This window comes from Plectropomus leopardus, chromosome 21 (genome assembly GCF_008729295.1).
Source record: "Plectropomus leopardus isolate mb chromosome 21, YSFRI_Pleo_2.0, whole genome shotgun sequence".
Taxonomy (NCBI): Eukaryota; Metazoa; Chordata; class Actinopteri; order Perciformes; family Serranidae; genus Plectropomus; species Plectropomus leopardus.
The window spans coordinates 12512164-12534890 of NC_056483.1; the positions used below are offsets into that span (position 1 = coordinate 12512164).

The following is a 22727-nucleotide window of genomic DNA, read 5'->3' on the forward strand; positions in this document are numbered from 1 at the left end:
GAAAAAAAGATAAATTGTCAGTTTGATTTAATAAATTATACATACACTTTTAAGATGTACAATGGTCATTGCATTAATCCATATGTCTTTTTTTTTTTAAGACAAAGTCTGCGTTCAAAGTATTTACACATGTACAATTATCAGGCAGCACTTTACAAAGCAAGGCATGAACGACAACACAGATGTTGAGCTTCAAATCAAACCTTTAACCCTCACCCTCCTGCCTACTCCTTTTGTTTGAGGGGAATGACTCAGCTGCCCCATTATAATACATTTACCCATCCCTCCTTCGATGGGCATTAAAAGGGGAACTCAAGAAAAGGAACATCCATGAAATCCACCAAGATCCAGGGGAGATTTAAAAGGATTACGGTCTGAAGGCTGAGTTAAAAATCAAAAAGGGTGGGGTAAGGAGGGGAGACAGGATGTACGCAGGGTAACAGGTGCAAAACTGTGGCAACGTGTGACACAAAAATCTACTCTGCAACAGGGTTGGGGGGCGGCGAGACTGAGCTTGCTCTCCCAGCTTTCCGTTCGTAGTTGACAAGCCTCTGCCCAACCAGGTACCTGTAAAAAGAGAGATTATCATGATTATTTCAACTTCTTAATTGTAAAGTACATTTTGGTTTCTACATTGAAAGGTCCTCACTTGTCGTTCTTGATGTGTTCATAAAGACGTTTGAACTGTCGGATCTGGAAGGACAGGATGCCGATAAGCGAGACCACCATCAAGAGGAAGGGGTAGATTCTCCGCTGCATTAGGATCTCCATCTCTGGAGTAACTCCTGCAAAAGTAATGCACTTTGGTTATTGTTTCAGTTAACATCCCATTAGCAAACACTAATCACTACAACAGTCATCTGGAGATAAGAAATTTATTTTGAAGAAACCTCTGTAATTTGATGTAACTACATAAGTCAAGGCACATTCACAGGTTTGAGTTAAAGGAAACTGTCAGTTTTAAAAGTTGATTTGAGACAACAATGCCAGTGCTTTATTCCTCTGCTTTTAACACTGATAGTGTGCATTACTTAGCACAAAGGAGGGTATTCACTGATATTTGTCTTTTACAGTTTTGAGAAAACAAAAACAAACCATGAACTAGAAAAACACAAACCAAGAGAGAAAATTGCAAAAGTCAAAAACTTTCTAAAAAATTCCTAAGTGCTCGGACACTCACCTACAGCAGGAACAACCCCGGCAGCGATCACATATGGCACGCACAAGGACAGCAGCAACACAGAGATGACCGGAGCTGCCAGTTTACGGATGATGAACTGGAGATCAATGTTGCGAATTCCGTTTGCATAAACCTGAGGAGAAAGTTGGCCGTTATTATACTGTGCAACTAATTACAATGTAATTGATCTCTTCCTCTGCCACTCTCTTTAGGCAGTAAATAGTGCAAAGTAAGCAACAAAACAGCACCTATGGATGTGCTAGGGATCCACTATAATAAAACTATATAATAAAAAGGAATTAACAGTCAATATTATATTCATGTAACTGTATCTTATCCCATTGAGAGACCATAAGATATTTCTTATTTAAAATAGTGAATAATTATTTGAGAGCATGATAATAATAAACAGTTACATGAATATAAAATTGACTATTAATTCATTTGTATTATATATGTTTATTATAAAAAAACACAGTTTACAAGGCAAAGCTGGGGCTGTAAATCCCAATAGTCAATAATGCCGACAAAGGGCAGACGAGTGAAGGCAGAATTAAGTAGGAGATTCGAGGCAGACACATATTAGATAAACACGGTAACAAAAAAGGCAGTGGACACAGAACATTGATAATTAAAACAATAATAGTAATGATAATAAGCAGAATCAGGGCAGAAGCTAAAATTAAAGGACAAAATAAAAAATTAAATAAATAAATAAAATTATATCCATCCATCTGAAACCCACCTGCTCAATAACAGTCTTCAGCCACCACTGAGGGCCCATGAGAGTGATGGCAGCAATGATTTTGGCATGGAGCACTCCGAGAGCCCAGTCCTGCAAATATCAGAAAGATGAATGGATGAACACGGATAAAAGAACTGGGTATTTTGTGACACAAGTTTAGGAAACACAAATGGGCAACAACAATGGACCACCAAAAGGAAGTCACTGTAGAAAGACAGACCAACAATCATACCTGCCAAGGGTAGAAGAGGGGTGTTTGGTCCAGGGGAACCCTGAGTGGAGCCACAATGACCAGTTCAAACAACAGGCCCAGTAGAAGCGGGATGACTCCAGCGACCAGCAGAGCTACAACCAGGGTCTTCAGAATCTGCGCAAAGGATGCCAGGACATACGGCGAACTCATAAAATGTCAACACTTCAAAAGATTAAGGCAAAGAGTATGGTAGTCTTAAGTATTATTTCCCTTCCATAGTACTACATTTATTGCTTAATGGGACAAAACTGCTGCAGCACAAGCAAAGTTAATGTATTGGATATTGGCTAATGATCTTGTAATAAGCAACCAACCATTTAACAAAAACACTGCATTTAGTTCCACCTCTACACAATCCATAAGCTGGAAAAAGAAACACTAATTACAGTACCACTCTGCTGCCCAGTTTTGGTGTTTGTCAACAATGGAGACTGCTTACAGATACATACCATGAGCGTCCATTCCTGGAACTTTGCGTACAATGACTGTGCGTCCCTGGGGCATCCAGGCCAGCAGCACAGTTACTCCGCGGATAGACAGCCAGCACACATACAGGCCGCATGCGGCTGTGTACAGCTCGTGGATTTTGGAGTTTCCTGTCCAGAAGGACATCAGCCAGCGCCCAGTAAACACTGAAACACACATGTGACAAAACAAACATAAGCTCTCTTTATCTTTCCAACCTCAGACTGAGCCATGGGTTTGGTTGACGAGGAAGTGAATTACAATTTTTAGCTACAACCTAAAAAAGAACCACTTAAACAGCAGAGACATGCATAGTATATATATATAGTTTTTACCCTGTAATTATGGTTTGGGTGTGGGTCTGCAAAGCAGAAAATAGATTTCTGGTTGTCTATTATGCCACCAAATCTTACCTGGGAGGGTTAGGCACACCAGACTGGCCACCAGCAGAGTGATACACATGAATGCAATCAGCAACACAATCTGGAGAAAAGAGGACAGTTTTAGACTTAAAGCAGATGTAACAAAGTAGTCAAGCTTGAGTCTATCAGGTTATGATTCTCCATTCTTTGTAACATGGTACAATTGTGTCTATGCTGTATTTGATAAACTGCAATTTCAATACGCAGGACAGTTACAACATCAAGCCTTTTAACATCAAGAAAGAGGAAGAAGAGGAGGAGGAGGAGGAGGAGGAGGAGGAGTGTAAAAAATGGGAGCAGAATTGCATGACCTCAATGTGTGCACATTTATAAATTTTAGCAGAAAATCACCAATACTATGTGGCATGTCTTTTTTTTTAAGAGACTTTGAGGGAATAAAAAAAAATCCTGCAGCTTCTATTATATACTCAGTGTATGTTAACTAGAATCACTGCATTTGTAAACTGTAACCAAAAATTCATATAACTGGGTGAATCAGAGCATGTAAGCGGAGTGAAGAAGTGAGAATTTTGGCTCCTTGCTCATGGATTTGGTAAAGGCTGCTTCGCTCAATATCACGCCACGTTTAACCCAGATTGCACTCTGCTCCACTCAACTTGTTCAACGCTCGTTCGGTTTCCTTCTGAAAGTGCTTTGCAAACTCTATTGTCGAGCTTGCAGCAGACAATTTTTGAGTGACAAAATAGTGAATGGGAGCAATATACAGATGCATACCCAGGTCGGGCATACCTAGAATTCATTGTGTGAGCGGTACCAAAGCTTAATTAAAGCAGGATGGAGAGCAACATAAAGGTGATGCTCAAACTTTTTAAAAAATCTGCTCTGCCGTCCATCCAAAATCCTTTCGCTCACACACCTCAGAGCCAATAAAACAAGGGCAGAAGCTATACTAAAAAAGGAACAACTGTAATACAACATATACCACTGCTGAGGAAACAGCAGTGATACATATTAAAACTGTGGAACTTTCTCACCCTGAATGGGAAGCGAAGGGGTCTGTGGTAAGGCTGGAATCCAACTGGTCCCCCTTGCTGTAGAATGGCCTGATGGGCTGCATGAAGCCCCTCACCAACAGCTGGGGCAGGATTGTTGTTGTTGTTATGGTGACCAGGAGGAGGGTTGTTGTTGTTGTTATTGTTCACTGGCTGGTTGGCATCATTATCCTCCTGCTCTCCGAGCAGGTATGAGTGGAGGTCTCTGAGGAGGTAAGGATGTGTCAACTTGGTAAGAAAATGTATGAAAAAAAAAAGGGAATGGAATATGTAAAAGTGCATTGAAACTTACAGTAAATATCCAGCACTGACTGTCCAGGCCCTGACCAGGCCTTTGAGCCACTGGCGAGTATGTCCCTGCTCCAGTAGAGCTGGCAGCACAACCTGAAGTAATAATAGTTCCAGAGACAGCTCGCTGACTGGGGCATCACTGAGGGGAAAGAGGTGGACAGGGTCAGAAAAAGCGTGTGCTAGGGTGTGAACCACATGGTTAACAATCGTTGTGCTCAAGACCTCTGCAACACTTGTTTTTTATCATGTTTGTTCTACGGTCAATATTTCCTCTTTTGTTCAAGATGTGCAGCATTAAGATGCTGTGGCTATCTGGCCTGAGGAGGAAGTGGTTTCACACACCATTTCAGAGAGACAAAGCAGCAGTTTTAACGCAGCTTATCGCTGAAGACCGATAATTTTGTTACGCGCCTGCTGGTTACCTGTAGAGCATGACGTTGTATGGGAGGAAGGTGGGCAGCAGTAATTTGATCAACCTGATGGGCAGCCACAGCATGAGCAACACGATGGAGCCGAACACGACCACAGACAGGATGAACCGCCGCAGGTGTCTGTAGATGGGCAGGTGAATCATCTCCTGCACCGGGTTAAAATCTGGGTCATTGAGGTTTCTCAGAAACCACAGCACTCCCGGCCTCAGCACCTGATGGCAAACAACAATAAAAGTTAGCGTTCGATTTTTTATCAGAAGCAAAAATAATCCTGCAGTAAACTAATTTTGGAAAGCAGCTACATAAAAAAAGCAAAAGTTACTGTTGTCAGGATCTTACCTCTCTCAGAAGGAGGATGAAAGAAGCAAAGTAGAAGACATAAACCATTCCCACAAGCCAGTGCAGGAACATGGTGGTGCCAGGGGCTGATTTAAAACTCAACTCTCTGTCTTTTAGGGAGGCATCAAACATCTCCTACAGGAGGAGGAAAGAAAAATGTTAAATAAGGACAGCATTTAGACTGATGCAAATTCAGTGTTGGCTCTGAGATGATGCATCCTAATTGTCTTTGCTAAATAAATGCACAGTTGGCTGGAAGATAAAATGTGCTATGAATAACATTTGCACATGCCATATGCTTCACAAATCAAAATTAAACAAAGCTCAGTGCGTATCTGAGAGCACAAGCAGGATGAAGGATTCCTCCACGGCTGCACAAAGTAAAGTCCCATTTTCCACACTGGCGCTGTTCACTTATGTTAGTGCTATTTTTTTTCTATTTACATTAAAATGAGATGGACAGTTAAGATACCCTATATGTTAATATATATCAAAACTTCTAAAACAGCACTGTCATAAAATGTTCATTTTTAATTTGTGGGAAAAATAATTAACATTGATTATTCCACAAATCCACTTTCAGGCATATGAGATCCTTTTCACAGGTGACCAGCTGCAGAGTAGGTGGGACATGCTTCCCTTCTGCTGTGTAAGCAGCTCCAACTGCTCTGAGGCAGGTTAACCGACTCAGGACGGGCTTGTGAAAACAGACCTACTGGCTTACAAAGTGTAGCACACAGTAGGTGGGAAAGCTGAGGTGGCCACTGGAGGTTGAGGGGGACTTGGGACTGTGCCACGCCTAGGGCTTTTCCATTTCATGCTGATTTGTGTTTCCATTGTCAGTTTTAAACACGCTGAGCTGTGCCCGAGAATGAACCACCACCGGGGTCAGGCCAGAAGGGCACACGACTGCCTCCAAGCAGGTAGTGGTGATGTTGACTGAGGGCAACCCCTGACGAACCCCTTCTCTCGCTCGAACGAGTGTTTGTTGTGACGCTCAACTAATGTCTGGGCATGACACTACAGAGAAAGCCATTTTTAAAAGTGTGTTTTCAGTTCTCTCTCAGTACTCAGGATTGAAGTTTAGTTTCTCTCCTGTGTTGTCGTTTGTACTAGAAATCTGCTTCATATATGATGAAATTCTACTTTCCCATATCTTTTTGCGTCACAGTAAAACAATCATCATTATGATCATAATAATAACTTATACAGTGCCTTTAAAAACAGAGTTTACCATGTGTTATTTAAATGCTTTTATATAACAAAATAACCTACTTTTAGCGTTACTTAGTGTCTCTTCTTCAATACAAAACAAGTGTACTAATACCGCAGGGAGGAAGAGTACAAGGAGAAACAGCCACAGTAAAATGTTAGATGAAGAGTTACAGACAACAGGCTCTTACTACACCTCTGCAAACAGCTAACCTCCAACAGGTACATTTATTATTATTTACTGTGCTATGTGATGAAAAGCACTTATAGCAAATTAACGGGGGACATTTATCCATGGGTCTGCCTGCTGCTTTTAAACGTCAACTTGAGACTAGTGTATTATTAGATAAGGAATAACCTTTCAGTGGGTAGCCCTGTTGTAGATGCAAACACCTTCCATGCTGGGCTGATGCACTGATTCAAACCGAGTCAAGCCACACCAGCACTTGTGTATGGAAAAACAAAATAAGCGTAAAAAACTTGCTGACACAAAGACTTGCAGAGGAGGAGAGTGAGAGCCACAACATTGAGGCATATGTGACTCTCTCCAGTTGGCGAAGCCACTTTGTTTTCTATTTTTCTGTGTAAATAAATGTATGAACTGTGTGATCAACAGCATCTGCTTCAGTCTCTGTCTCAGCCCTGTTAAAAAGCACTTCAATGGCTACTTGACAGACGCCTCTACGGGGTAGAGAACAACACTTATTTTAGTAAATCGTGTTGAAACATTTAGCATCCTCTGAAATTTCATAGGCAAGAGATGTAAATTCGACTGGCTGTCACTGACACTGGAGAAACCCTTTGAGGCTGGTAGAAAACATGGATAATATTTCAGAAAAGTATTTGTCACTATAAAATATGCCACTGTGTCTGTCACTACATCAGCCAAGGATAAGAAATACAATTAACCTTCTTATCACCAGGATGTCAACTAAAATTTCATTATTACACCAGTTAAATAAATAATGTGGACAAGTTTGAGGAACTGAGGCTTACAAAGAAAAAAGATGTACTGAAAGTCAGAATAGGAAGTAAGAGCAAAAGAGACTTACTAAAGAGCAGATGTCAAGCCACCAGCCACAGATGAGTGGAAAAACACCAATCTCCACGACAACCAACAGAGAGACCTGTAATGGCAGCAGAAATCTGTCTCAGTAACACATACGCAGATAAATTAAATACTTAAAATCTCTCTAAAAGATGCTGGATGTGACACTCTTTCCTCATTCAGGTCAAGGCACTTTAAATGGACAAGACGACCTCAAACCTGACTTTTGTTCTGATTGTTTTTGGGTCATGCTGTATTAAATTGCTTTTCTTCATCTTCTGAGTGAGATTCACTGTTCTGTTCAGGTAGTAAATCTCAGCAAGAATACATGGACTAACTGTCCATGTTTCCACCAAGGACGGTGTAGACTTGCGTTGCACAAAGCAGAAAATGCAGTTAAAGGCGTTACCTTGACAACTATGTAGCAGACTCCCAGGAGACGTCGGGAACGCTGGAACCTGACCAGAGCAGCCAGTCCCTGACACAGCCATTAAGGATCACAATAAATGTCACATGCACTGTCTATCCTTGCAGTTATATTTGCCTTAGGTTTTACATTTCAGTACAGAAGATTAGGGCTGCAAATAATGATTATTTTTATTTATATTATCAATTAACCTGCCTATTATTTTCTCCATTATTGTTTTGTCAATAAAAATAAATAAAATAAAATATTGGTGTGTAATTTCCCAGAACCTAAGGTGATGTCTTTAATTGTATGTTTTATCTGATCCAATAATCCAAAGTTATTTTGTTTATTATCATGTATGATAAAGAAACACATAAAATTCTCTCACATTTAAGAAGCATAAAAACAACAAGAGGTTGGCTTTTTTGCATTATTTGATAATCAAAAACAGCTGCTAGTTTATTATCTGTCAATCACCCTATCACTGCAGCTCTGAATGGGATTGATGGTGTTTGACAAAAGGATACATGACAAAGGATGAGTGTCATGGCCAACAGTATGTAGCCCACAATGGTTGTGATTAAGCCCTCAAAGTGGGAGGCTTGGACCTGAGGACAAATACAAAATTAAATCAATTAATCACGGTTGAAAAGACGTGATATTGCATTGCAATGCTGAGTTTATGAGAGCAGAGCAGTTTCTTACATATTCCTCAAAGCCGAGACCCACGACAGAGAAGTGCCCGATATGGTAGGGACAAAAAGCTGAATGAGGGACACAAAGAAGACATTTCAAACTGGGCAAAGTCAAATGCAATCAACTTGCACCACTGCTATAATTAAATAATATTTCTACGGTATAGGTATGACACAAAGGATCAGAATCATGTAATTGTATTTGAGTTTCATGGGTTTTTTTTATGTTTGGTGAAGGACCACATTAATCCTTGTAGGCTTCATTGTGTTTTAGTCCTTAAAGAATGTAACTACTGCTGTTCAAAGTTATTCTGTACTATTAATTATCAAATAAATTAAATCAATAAATCGTTATGCTTATGATAAATCCTGGGAAGCATCCAAAATTCCATACTAACATGTTATATAGTACACTACAGCAACTTAATGAAAAATAAATCTACTTTGTACCTTATAATATAGTAGGTCTGAAGTATAAAACCAAAAGTATGTAAACTGGATATACAAACACTGGACACTCCACTGGCATTAATATCCCACAATGCAATGCAATTGACGACAATGTTCATGAGGGACAGCTACCAGGACAGCTCTGTAATGCCAACAGCACCTCAATTTAAGTGCAAGTATAAGATTTCACTTTGCTATGTGTAATCTTTTTTTAAACTATTTTCAATATGCCAGTAGAGCTGTGGTTGGCACAGGTTACCATGGTTATGTGCCTCCAACCGTCGAGGAGGCTCTCAGGAAGTGACATGGTAATTACAATTTGGTGCATTCAAAATGTTAGATAATACTGTGTATTTACACAAAAGCATGTTGGACATTAATACACTTATTAGGTTCATAGTACACAGCATGCAAGTTTGGACAAAGCGTGTTTTTTATGCTACTCACCAAAGACCAGGATGAAGAGTGTGTTGAGAGACACTACCCAAAAAACATGCTCCTACAATACAAAAGACACAAGAGTTCAAATATAATCTTTATTTACACACACTCATCATACAAAAGTGTTTAAAAGAATAACTTACCAAAAATACCAATGAACCATCTAGGCCAAGCATCTAAAAGAGAAATGGGGAGATTTGAAATGCTTCACGTGTAACATAAATAGGGCAAGTTTCAATAGAGTGAGGTAAATTGTGCATTAGGAATGGGGGTGTTTGGTGTCATGGAGAGTTACCCTTTCCCAGGTGAGCTCCTCCGCGGCTCTGTCCCACTCCAAAGCATTCCAATTCATGTCATCTACAGACAACACAAACTTAAGTTACTATGAAGATGAATACATTGACAAAAGTATCCATATAAACAACATAATGCCATATTATTGTTGAAATAAATCCCATATACATCATCCTGCTTGTCAGCTATGATCACAGCATTACAATGCACTATACTGAGGCAGAATAGCAATACTTGTGGTTGTCTGGCCAACAGTTTTTAGGTTGGCTTTTAGCAACAACATAGAAAAATAGTGCTTAAGAATGCGGTTATGATTACATTATTAATGCCACTGTAGGAAAAGCTATTTGCAGAACAACCTATTGTGAGGGTTTTCCACAGCATTCATTTAGCTGCGGTGACACCCCATGGCTAGAATAATGTATAATAGAATCACTATTCATTATCAGCCTGTTTTGCCAAGCTTGCTGCAAAATGAGTCCATTAACTGCAGCAAAACAAAACAAATAAGTGGAATATGAGTGCTTCTGGTAGCATATGGACACATTGTATTATCATTCTCAAATTAATAGTGTGCTCTAATGCCAGTGGTGCTGTTTTGCTCAGTGTGTAAGAGTGCATTTCCATTAACTCTGTAGTTTTCTGTTGCAAAAAGAAGTTCCTTTAACAATGGTCTTGTTTGTGGGATTTATTGGAAACTAAACACTATGGAAACACTTCTTTTCATGACTTTCTTTGTTTTATTTGAGCATCAACCATGCACCACTATCTCAGTTTTTTGTAATGCTAAGTAATTTAACTTTATTAGATAAGGTATTCCAGCATACCTTGATAAACCTGACAATGCAGAATGTGAAATGTGATGGACAGATTAACAGTGTCATTCAACACAATCAACTATTGGTTTAAACAAATATGTGACTTCAATTAAAAGTTTATATACTGATGAAAACACTTGTCACATCCTGACAACTTGTGTGACCTCAGTACTGACCAGGATTACAACTACACCTTCCAGAAAACAAACAAACAAAAGAAAAGCCTTTAAAATGGAAACTTTGATTGTGATTAATTCTCTATCTAAGTCAAACCTTGTGCTCCATTGTTGGGGTCTGCATCTTCTGCTGCTGCTCCCTCCTCTTCTTCAAGCTCTGGGTCATCCCCCTGGTCTGGTGGGACATCAGGGGGCTCAGGCTCTGCTTCATTCTGGGCTGGCGGATCAGCAGGTGCTGGCTGGGCTGCGGGGGGCTCATCAGCTGCTCCCTGGCCTGCAGCTTGTGCCTGTGGGTGACAGGAAAGGATGTGTGGCTTTAGCATAGGGAGATGACAGTAACGGTGATTTTGTGTGTGAGCAAGATTGGAGTATGTATGTCAGGGGGGAATACTGCTGAGTAGATGTATGGATTATGGTAAGATGTGGCATCTAAATTATGCAAACAGTAATACAATGCATACAAAGAACTTTCTATGCACATCATCAATATCTTCATACTTCAATTAGTATGTGTAATGTCAGGCTAAAAGAACTAATGTGTGCATATTCACGTAAGTCAGTATAATTGAACAATTCTTCCTTTTAATGGTTTTCTTTTAATTTTTTATAACAAAAAGAAATGACTTTGACACAAACAGTTAATCAAAGTACCTCATTGGGTTGTCCGGCTGCATTCGGTGGGGCCGGCTGGTGCTGCTCTAACCATTGAGGAGCGCCACCGTGGACTATCTGTTCTCTGAGCCACACCAGGCTGATAAATGCACACAGTGTGCAGGTGACCACGAAGCAGCCCTGTAGACAATCTGCAAGCAGGTTCTCTCTGCAGACCCACAAAGATTAACACTTATATGAATTTACAAACTCCCTGAAATGAAGGAAACTTCATGGTTCTGAAGAGAATAAACACGTAAAAGAGACTAGCTTTAGCTTCAGAGAGTACTGGTATCATAGCTTACGTAGATAGCATGTCCAGCGGCAGTGTCAAAAGTGAGCTCACAGAGCCGGTAAACAGACACTTGTAGATGCGACCTGAGAGAGAGAGAGATCAGTTAAATTAAGTAATTTTATACATGTTAAATACATTTAAAACATTTAAATATGCTGTATTAAAACAACTTACATAATATATGAAAATTATTAGATATAGACAACAATTTTTATAATGAAAACTGAGGGGGATTTAGATATCTTGGACCACACACAAAAATGTTGGTTATGTAAATGTACTGAAGCTGTAATTCTCTTGATCGTGTTAAACCGTGAACACCAGCTAATATGTGAAGCTTATGTCACAGCCACAGCATAAGATATAATGGATATCTGTTCTCTAAGATAGTAAACTGATCAGCTGAAATCAGATACAACTTATTTCCCCTCATTACATTAATAAATCAACTAATGAAGAGCACGCTTACATGCAGTGAGTGGAACCACCCCGAGCCATGCGAAGGCCACCAGTGTGTAATGGAACCAGTAGCGGATGGCTGTGCCCACACTGGTCAGCAGGCCGGCACAGATGTCCTGGATGGGCAGACGTGAGGGCATGTCTGGGGAGTAGACTTAAGTGGAATGAGGGAAAGAGTTATTAAAACATTTTAACAATCATTTATGTTTGACAATGTTCTAAAAATCATCAAAATTATGTTTAAATTCATTTCCAGTAGACAAAACATGTAAAAACGACACAAAAAAAGATCCATAGGCCCTCATTGTAAGGCTTGTTTCGGAAACCTTAGGCTGTTTAATATATTGAAGTGGATGATCCATCAATGCCACAAGCACTTACTTGGTGTGAAAGCAAATCTGTGCTTGCATAATTCACAGTACTCCTTCCTGCTGTGCTTCAGCCACTGGACCAAACTGTAAAGCAACATTTAGATTGTCAAAAGCAGTATACAATTCATCAACCTGAAACATTTTTTTTGTTTTTGTATTACAATATTTTGCATTTGTCATTCTGGGGAGAGGTATCAGTATGAGTAGCACTGGAGACCTACTGCAGAGTACAGAATTAAAATGTTCAGCATTAAAATCCATCAAATGTTAAAAAAAAAAAACAAACAAAAAAAAAAACCCAGATGATTTTGGGTAGGTGTGTGTAAGTGTGTAGGTGTGTTTCAACAATCACTCAGCACAACCTTAAATTTTCATATTATTGAAACAAGGAAGGTATTTGACATCAAGTTAGACATGTTTTGGGATTTTTATGAACAGATTTCAAACAATGGCAAAAACAACATAAATACATCAAAAATGATTTCAAAACATTCAGTTTCCTCCAAACCATTTCCTGACCTGAGAACCATTTTTCTGATTTCATAAGTTTTCCAGTAATTTCATAACCATGGGAACCCTGTTTAAACCAATTCTGAGATGATGACATTGTAAGACCAAGACAAAGCTTTTTAGTGTTGTTCTGACATAAACTAATGTCAGATCATCATCATTTTTTTTTTTTTTTTTTACCACTGCTATGACTGCACAAAGATGTGACATGATGAAGACTCATGCCCAAAAGACACTGACTGTAAGCACGTACCATGATTTAGTCATGGTGAAATACTAAGTCTCTGATTGACAAACAACAAAAAAGGGCATATTAGTTATTTCCGAGCTCATTTGTGCTTGTAGTCACTATTAACAACACAACCCCAGCTCGTTGTTACATAGGCTGGGATTAACAACTTGGTTATTATGTAAGAGTCACGGCACCAGGTGATTCCAACACATACAACAGCATGAAAGACCTGTGTCATTACAACTATACGGCTGTGACAAAACAAATGTATTCTTTCCTAGTCTGTAACATTTGGGCTTTCTGTTGGAAACAGACCCTAAGATCTAGCTCACCACCTTAAAAATGAACACATTGTAACACGTATTCTGGTACACATCTGTAAAATAAGTTCTGTGTAAAATAACTTGAAATTCCCTGTTTGGACCACATATTTATTTATCTATATTAATCTAGACTAGCAGTTTATAGTACATAAAGTGTGCCTGCTACCTGAGAGTTGCTGGGGGTTTGTCTGTATTTCATTTTTATCTATTTCAAGTAAACACAAGGAAATAGGATAAACATACAGAAGCTCATTTTAGCTACAGCCTTTGTACACTAGGCACAACTACACAATAGTCTGTTTTTCTAAACTTTGTGAAGTGAACTTTGTGGACGCTAACTAATATGGATACAGGCTGAGGTACAATTACCACAGAACAATCCAGGCCTGGCCTTTGCTTCTGCCTGGGGATTTCCATGCACCTGACCCTCTTGTAACCTGTGGCGCTCACACACAGGACAGATGAGAACCCAGCACAATCTCCAAAATACCTGCAGGGGGCTGGTATTATTTTCACCATGTCAATACTACACTGAGAGGCAGTATTCAGGGACACAATGCAACCTGGATGTGACGCAGAATGAACCTGTTCTGCATCCTTTCACGATTCTTCAATTACATTTGCTGTCAAGCCAGCACTATAGGAAAAATCATGGGGGAAAATTTAAGCACCAAATTATCCAATTATTTAGCCACCACCCTAAAATATAACGCATCATTATCCTAATTATAACATAAGCATATAACTACAGATTCTTGTTTCTTTTCTTAGACTATGCGATCAAGAACAACTTAGGTAACACTGAATTTTTGGAATTTTTCAAAGAAACCTAGTACTGTCTTGCCTGGTTGCTCATGTGCATAGAGGCAGGAGAGTACAAACAACCATGTAAAAAATGGGAGTTTTATTTAAATTATTAATAAACTGTGCCCCCTGCCGTGTCAACATTGAACGAAACAATGCATCAAACATACCTGTTCTGAGCACTTAAAATAGGCTGCACTTTCAAATTTACATACTTGAATGTCTTTGTCAATACGTATGCAGCTCCTGGACTTTCATTTCATGTTCTTAAGTTTTTAGATCTTGTTTTAATAGGATTGTTTTTAACATGAAGTGTCTGGATATACATAGTTGTTTTAACATATATGTATTTTTTCTTTTCTGTTAAACTGCTATGGGCTGGGGTGACAACATTTCTCCTTTTAATGTATGCAGAAACATAAGAAAAATCGCAAATAAACAGAATCTCTTGAACCTATCTTGAATGTCATTATGCTGTGTTCTTTTAGAAATAATAACTTGTAATGTAACACAACCCTGTGAATAACCTTCACAATCAGTTCTGTGCGGTCTATCTTTACCTCAGCTGCACACAGGGACACTAATAAAGCATAAGTTTTGGAGTGACTAATGCAACATCTTAACACAGTGTCTAATCTTTGCCTAATTACTCACGTTGATGTCAATATTATTTTAGTGCACCCAATAAAGGGTGAACATTTCCTGGGGAGGTGGGGGGGGGGTCATCATAATGACAGCTGAAGAGCTTCACACACTTACCATTCCTGGTGGATAAACTTGATACTGCCAGTGCAGACACACGGGTGGTACAAGGGTTTGTCTGGGGTCCCCTCAGAGCGGCACACACGACAAATATCCGCTGCACACACAGGCACACATACAGACACATATAAAATTGAGGAGAGCATTTCACAAAATCAAGTCCTTTCTTTCTAAAGTTTAAATCACTTCTTAAAACTTTTCAGCTCAAAAAAGCATTTATTAATTTTACTGCAGAGTTTATTTTAAACATGTCTTATTGATTATTTTTGTGATTGTAATTTTTCTTATAATGTCATTAGGTATTGTATTGGTTTAATTTTGTATCATTGGACTTGTTTTATTTTATGCAATCTTCAGGGCAAATGTTGCCAGTGTAATGTAACACTCACTAATCTGTGTGGCCATTGCATTAGCTCAGATGACTGATGACCATTGGTGGCATGTTACTAAGTACATTCACTCTCAAGTGAATGCATTTGTAAATTTCTTGAGTCTGTTCCTTTCATGCCACTTTATACTTTTACTCTACATCTCAGTGAGAAATATTGCACTTTTTACTTCACTGCATTTATCTGAAAGCTTTAGTTACTAGTTACTTTACAAATTCAAATATTTGCAGTAACCAACATGATAAGAGTGTACAAGGTATGATATTTTGTTATAAATTCAACTATCAAGCAGTTGTATCAAAGTACAGCTGACATGATTAGTTGATTAATCAATTAGCTGACTGACAGAAAATTAATTGGCAATCATTCTGATAAGTAATCATCTTTTTATTTTTAATAGTTTGAGTTTTTGGGGTGTTTTATATTGAGTTTTCTGAATTGGGTACTTCGGCAACTATTTTGACGAACATTTATGTCTTAGTTTAAATAGTTTGGATTTTTTTCCTTCCATTATATAATAACTGAATTTTTCATGCGTGTTTTTTTACAGGAATTTCCTTGAATTTGGGTACTTCATAATTTAAGTACATTTCTCTTATTGTACTTGTTTGCTGTTACTTAAATACATTTTCAATGCAGGACTTTTTTTAACAGAATATTTCCTACTTATAATATTTGCACTAAATACTTCCTCCACCACTGGTGACATCAACAATAACCCCACGTCCTTGGTGTTTCACAATATGCTCTCATATTGAACAACGTTTAACAGTCATCTCATATCTTCTTATATTAATCTCAAGCTACATTAACAGGCTTTTAAGCTAAGCTAATAGCTAGGTAGGGTCAACCACTAGCAGGCCAGCTCACCAGCAGGTTCGCGGTGATACACTTGCGAAGCTAACGCAGGTTAACCCCAGCTGGGAAACAACGACAACCTTTAGCTGGTTATTTACCTTCCTCGGCAGTATCCATGTCGTTCGCTAAGCACCGGTCAGCGTTTCTTCCAGGAGTAACTTGTACAGCGAACCCATCCACGACACAGACAATATCGTTTAGCTAGCTAAACTAAGCTAGCGAGACGAGTGTATCCTTATTTGTCGGATGCATTGACAGTCATAAAATGGTTTCCCCAAAGACTGAACACCACCGCTTGCTTCGTTGTGTCCTCGCGCATCCAGTCTGTGTTCGCCGCTCAACAAAAACTTCTATTTTTACGGTGTATTTTTTAATGTAAAACCATAAACGTTACATCCTCCGTGAAGAAGTGACAGTTTGAACCAGGTAGACAAATAGCTAGCTGAGCTGACTAACGCATGCGCTAACGTCACTGTTAGCTCCTGTCACAACAGTTTTACTTTACCACAGCGGCTCAACTTTTACGGCAGGGAAACTTCCATGACAACCGTCACGTGGTTAGTGAAGGCCTATGTAATAGATCCGTGGTAAAAACTGGGCATCAAATATAAATCCAAGATTCATGTTGAACGGCGACATCTGGAGGATATTCCTCGAACAAACAAAACCAAAACTAGTATGCAGAAGTAGAAGTCAATCCAAAAAAAGTAAAGGAGAAGTACTAGTAGTATTAGTAGCAGCAGTAGTAAAAAAGATAACAGCACTTCTATTACAAGGAGCAGTCATGATAGCAGTGGCAGTAGTAGTAGTAGTAAAAGCAGCAGTGGCAGTAGTAGTCAAAGTAGTGGTATTAATAGTAGAAGTAGTTCTAGTACACAACTACTACTTGTAGCAGTAATGGTAGTAGTACCAGTTATAGTGGAGGTAGTAGAGTAGGAGGAGTTGTAATAGTGGTAGTACAAGAAGTAGCAGTACTTCTATTACTAGGAATAGTAATAGTAGCCTAGCAGTAGCAGTATTGGTAGCAGTAGTAGTAGCAGTGGTGGTAGTAGTTGTAGAAGTAGTGGTATCAAAATTAGGAGTAGTTCCATTATACAAATACTAGTAGTAGCAGTAATGGTAGTAGTAACAGTAATAGCAGTATAAGTGGCAGGAGTAGAATTAGTTGTCATGGCACTAATACTAGTAGCAACAGTAGTAGCAAAAAAAGTCATAGTAGAGGTAGTTGTAGTAGTGCTACTGGTAGTAGTAGCAATAATTGTAGAAGTAGTTATATTGGTACTACTATCAGGCTGCTGAAAGAATCCATACTAACAAAGATTTGAAGAACAATAGTGTGACTGCTGAAGCATTATTTTTTTGCAGTTAAAAGTACCTTATCCATTTTATTCATTTCATTATGCATATTTTTTCTTTAAACGCATCAATATATCATATGATTGAAAAACAAACAAACAAAATAACTTTGTTATGTAGGCCTAATAACTGAACACAACTTGGGATTCATGTGTCTTCTCTTTCACAGCTAAATTGTTGTTACTGCTTTGTTTACATATATATATTTTATCATAATATCCCAGATGGCGACGGAGACACAGGTGGACAGCACAGCGGCAATGAGCCTTGCATGGAAAGTTAAGATATACAAATTAACCATGACACTTTAAATTGAATTATTATTAAATAATTGAGCATAACTCATTACTTGGCATGGATCCGTACAATACTACCCACAATTACTTCTATCGGCGCCGTGGCTTAGTTGGTTAAAGCGCCTGTCTAGTAAACAGGAGATCCTGGGTTCGAATCCCAGCGGTGCCTTTTGAGGGACATGGCTGAGAGATTATTTCAGCATCCATCAGTGTACCGTTAACTTGCACAAATAACTCCCTGCTTGACACCGTCAAGCATTGCTAGAAGTACTTAGTGAAGCCAGCCAGGAATACAGGAAGGAAACCGGGGAGGTAAGTGAATCTGTTGAAGAAATAACTACAACAACACACACCACAGCGCAGTTGACAAAATGATATTGAAATCGGAAACAAATGCATCTTGCCGTATGTAAGAAAAAAAAGTATCTAAATTTCTCCTTCATTACCGTTGAAAATGTATTTTGTTCCAAACCCGAATTCATGGGTTTGACTATGTTTTCTAGGTTGCTGTAACAGGAAATAGTCAGTGTCAGATTAATCAATTAGTCCATTCATATATATTCTTCCGTCTTTCAACCTTTTAAAGAAGAGGAGTAGCTGGGGCTGAACACTTTTTTTTTTTTTTAAAAATATCTAAATATCTAAATTTAAATATCTAACCAGGCAAGTCCCGTTGAGATAAACGATCTCTTTTCAAGGGATACCTGACTAAGACAGCAGCATCAGAAAAAGTTGCGAACAAAAAAATGTAAAAGATAATGAGCAATATATTGCACTGCATCTACGTTTTGTAATGTTTGTTGTATGGTTTTGTTATGTTGTTAATTTTTGTTGTTGTTGTTGTATTTATGTAAAACTGATGTTGTCATGGGAAGTACAGAGAAATTCTGTGTATTTTCTTTACAATAACACGAAATCATCATAATTTGTTAATTGTTTAAAATATTACTTTTAGAGTCGAATCCACCTTTCAAGCGCTCCTTGTACACCCGATGTTGAAATTTACAGCTTTTATTTTGAAAGTCATGCCAGGATTTCTATTCCTGTATCTACTTGACATTACTCTCACCAGCTTTTCGATCATCGACTCTGGCTGCAACTTTCAGAGCTTGTGTGTGTGTGTTTGTGTTTCCTCTGTCGTCGCAAAAATCTGAAAACAACACGGTATGTTTCTGATCCATAAAAACTGATTTATAAATGCACATGAACTGTTGAAATTCTTTTGATATTGAAAAAAGTAAAAGGTATTTGTGCAAAATGCTTCGTCATTGTGTTGCGCAAATGTTTATATAATCATGTCTAAGCTAGTGGCGCCCCCATAAGTTTTACATAGCGCTGGCCAAATTGGTCCAGTGTTAATACATCAATGTCAGAGTTATGAAATTGCATACTGATATTAGTTTATTTTAATGCTACTTTCTAATGGCAGAGTTTTCAGTTCCAGAACAATAATGGTACTCAACTTGCTTTGGCACTTTTGCAAAATGACAGGAGGGCAAGAGCCAACTGTTTGTCTCTTTAATAACATATTGGTCAAAACAACAAGCAAACAAACAAAAAACAACTGCAAGTACAATCAGTAAATCATTAATTAATGTTTCTTATAATAATAATTATGTTGCTAATACAGGCTTTTCCAGGAGGCCAGAGGTCAAATTATCCCTTTAAGCAATGTTACATGATGAAGGGAGTGTATGGTATATTCATGTATTAGTTTATCACAGACCTCATTTCATATTAGATACAGTTTCTTGCATATTGCTGGCACCTGTTACTCTGAATGTACCCCCTCTGTCAGTAGGTTACATATAATAAATTAGTTGCCTGTCTGTGTGTTTTTTTTAACCTTTCCATGTTTGCTGTCCGTACTCATTTTCACAAGAAGCAAGTCCAGTCACAGCAGCTCCACACGGGTTAAGTGTAGAAGGATCTGGGTGATCCTCCCTGAACACTTTCTTTAAACAAGCTGTATTTTGCATTATCAATGCACTGTTGCAGCAGTGTAAATCAGCTTTTTTTTAATTGGAAAATTGTCTGTTCACATCTGGCACCCTATTGCCCTTAGGTTAGTATGATTGTGTTTGGTAATTCATTGTTCCATAAATAGGCTTGCTGTCCTCTTCCTTGAAAAGAAGTAGAGCTTTAATTTGAAAGACAATATTGATTGGAAGGACAAAAACATTTACTGGGATAAAGAGCCTACTGTAGTTTAAAAACACCACACAGATGCCTCCCATTTTTGGTTTAATTGACTTCCCAGGCTAAGCAGATGACAGAGAAATTAAATTTTGTTTTCGGTAACCAAATTCACCCTGCTATCTCCAATCCCCTCCAGGTGATTCTCTTTCTATTTGTGTGTTTCTGTTTGTCATCAGATGGCAAATGAAGCCAAGCCGTGCCCCTGTGATATTGGTGATCGTATGGAGTATGGAGGTCTCGGCCAGGAGGTCCAGATAGAGCACACCAAAGCTTACGTGGTAAAACCATCCGCTGCATCTGACAAGGCCATCATTGTCATACAGGACATATATGGGTGGCAGCTTCCCAACACAAGATACATGGCTGATATGCTGGCTGCCAATGGATACATGTGAGTAGAAATCATTGTAATGTAAATTACAGAAGGAGGGGATGGTCCTTGAAAAGCAAGTAAAGGACACATAAGCTGTATTTGTTTGTTAACAGTGGTTTCTTCTGCTATTGTTCCTCTCTGATCAGCGCTGTTTGTGCAGACTTCTATGTCGGAAAGGAGTCGTGGACTCCATCACACGACTGGTCTATATTTCAGGAGTGGCTTCAAGACAGAGACCCAACGAAAATAAACAAGTAACTAAAAGCCTATTTTCACTTTATTAGGCAGCAAGTGTCCCTGTTGAAAATGTATGTAGCTTTAGTAGGTGCACGTTTTGTTAGCATTTAAATGGCAGTTCACTCCAAAATCAGAAGTAGATATTTTCCTCCTCACCTGCAGTGTTATTTATTGATCTAGATTGTTTTGATGTGAATTGCTAAATGTTGGAGATATTGACGGTAGAGGTCTGCCTTCTCTTGAATATAATGAAACTAGATGGCACTTGACTTGTGATGCTCAAAGCGCCAAAAAAATACATCTGTAAAACTGAACAGCAATGTCTCTTTCCAGAAATCATGACCCATTTACTAAAAATATTCCAGACTTTGTGAGCAGTTCCATGCAAGAACTATTTTCTTTCTGCTAAACAACACTTGTCAACTGCATCACCATGCAGAAAGAAGTGTGCAGTTATAGCTAGCTAATGATGCAGCTCAGCCAAGGAGGATGCCATCTCGTACTGTCACAAGCATGAGCCTCTCATCCTTGTGCCAAAATGTTTTTGATTTTGGGGTGACTGTCCCTTTGATGGGGAGAGAGGTGTCTATCTGAGGCTTCATAAATGTTTGAGCTTATTTTGTACAATGATCCAAATTCCAATAGAAAAATCCCATAGGCTTTTTCACAAAGGATCCGGGGTTAAGCGAACTTCTGTGTCGGCCTACAGAAAAGTGTCCATTCAGGATTTTAAAAGGCTTGCTGGTGACGCACATTATCTTTTTTTTCTTGTATGCATTAGGTTTTAAAACATTTTGGTCAAAATTTCCCCCTCCAGAGAAGTGGATGCAGTTCTGAGATTCCTGAAGGAGCAATGTGGGGCCAAACGCATTGGAGTAGTGGGATTCTGCTGGGGAGGGATCGCCACACATTACATCTCCTTGCAATATCCTGATGTCAAAACAGGAGTGTCAGTCTATGGTATGTCCTTGTTACAGTGATTCATAGCAATCCATGCTACAAGAGTCGCAGGATGGTTGCTGTACAGTGGTTTATGATTGGCTTATGTGACACTGTGCAGGGATCGTCCGTGAAAAGGAGGACAGGTATGCGTTGAAGTTTCCTACACTGTTCATCTTTGCGGAGAATGATGATTATATCCCACTGGACCAGGTTAGTCCATGTGAGCTCAGTAGCTCTCATAAGCATACCTTACATGTAGTGTTTTCTTCAGGTTGATTGTGATGGTATAACCTGCCTGATGCTTCAGCACCAAGTGGCATCCATTAAGCAACATCTACATTTCTTTATGTTCTTTACAACAGAAATTACACAATTTTAGTCAGAATAAAAGCAGAAAGGACACAAGGAGCTTCTATGGTTGACGACCTCTCTTTAAAAAGCCATAATCTGTGCTGTTTAACCACTGACAACCATCATTTTGCTCTTCAGGTTAATTCCCTTGAAGCAAAACTGAAGGAAAAATGCACGGTGGATTACCAGGTGAAGGTCTTTCCTGGTCAGACTCATGGGTTTGTCCACCGCAAGAGAGAGGACATCAACCCCAAAGACAAACCCTACATCCTGGAAGCCAGAACAGACATGCTCAACTGGTTCAACAAGTACATGTAAACGAGGTCAGAAAAATCAATAGTCAGGGTGCAAACCTGAAAAGGTCAGATTTTCAACACAGAGCTGCTTTTTTGAGGTATTTGAAAGTGGTGATTGTTAGTCATAATTTCTGTATGACTGGTGACATTCCAGTTGTTTCATAAATCTTTTTTTTTTTTAATTTTGGAACTCTGTACGTTTATGTATGGGGGGCTGTGATTGTAATGTTACTGAAATGTAAATTTAAATTGTGAAGTCAAAACTATTAAGCATCTTTGCCTTGTACAATAAAATATGGATGATGTTATATGTTGTCCTGTTAATGTTAGAATAAGCGTCA

At 38.8% G+C, this 22727-nt stretch overlaps 2 protein-coding genes and 1 non-coding gene across 3 annotated transcripts; 2 read left to right on the forward strand and 1 right to left on the reverse strand.

Moving 5' to 3' along the window:
* Positions 1–10: 10 nt before the first annotated feature.
* LOC121960592 (E3 ubiquitin-protein ligase MARCHF6-like) lies at positions 11–16812 on the reverse strand. The gene is given in 26 exon segments (XM_042510375.1): positions 11–567; positions 650–785; positions 1181–1313; positions 1926–2015; positions 2158–2292; positions 2628–2645; positions 2647–2810; positions 3057–3126; positions 4061–4283; positions 4371–4508; positions 4792–5012; positions 5140–5274; positions 7404–7478; positions 7809–7877; positions 8336–8416; positions 8514–8572; positions 9401–9452; positions 9538–9570; positions 9690–9751; positions 10780–10969; positions 11334–11502; positions 11639–11711; positions 12098–12241; positions 12469–12542; positions 15087–15186; positions 16435–16812. Coding segments are annotated over 26 exon segments (2754 nt in total). The 5' UTR covers positions 16454–16812; the 3' UTR covers positions 11–476.
* A 1271-nt stretch (positions 16813–18083) lies between these two features.
* On the forward strand, positions 18084–18157 carry trnat-agu. Its single transcript has one exon. It is a non-coding gene; the product is annotated as a tRNA-Thr (tRNA).
* Positions 18158–19056: 899 nt separating this feature from the next.
* On the forward strand, positions 19057–22694 carry cmbl (carboxymethylenebutenolidase homolog (Pseudomonas)). Its single transcript, XM_042510097.1, has 6 exons — positions 19057–19152; positions 20364–20578; positions 20707–20814; positions 21615–21757; positions 21858–21949; positions 22229–22694. The coding sequence occupies exons 2-6, from the start codon at positions 20364–20366 to the stop codon at positions 22406–22408; spliced, it is 738 nt and encodes a 245-aa protein (XP_042366031.1). The 5' UTR covers positions 19057–19152; the 3' UTR covers positions 22409–22694.
* The last annotated feature ends 33 nt before the right edge of the window (positions 22695–22727 follow it).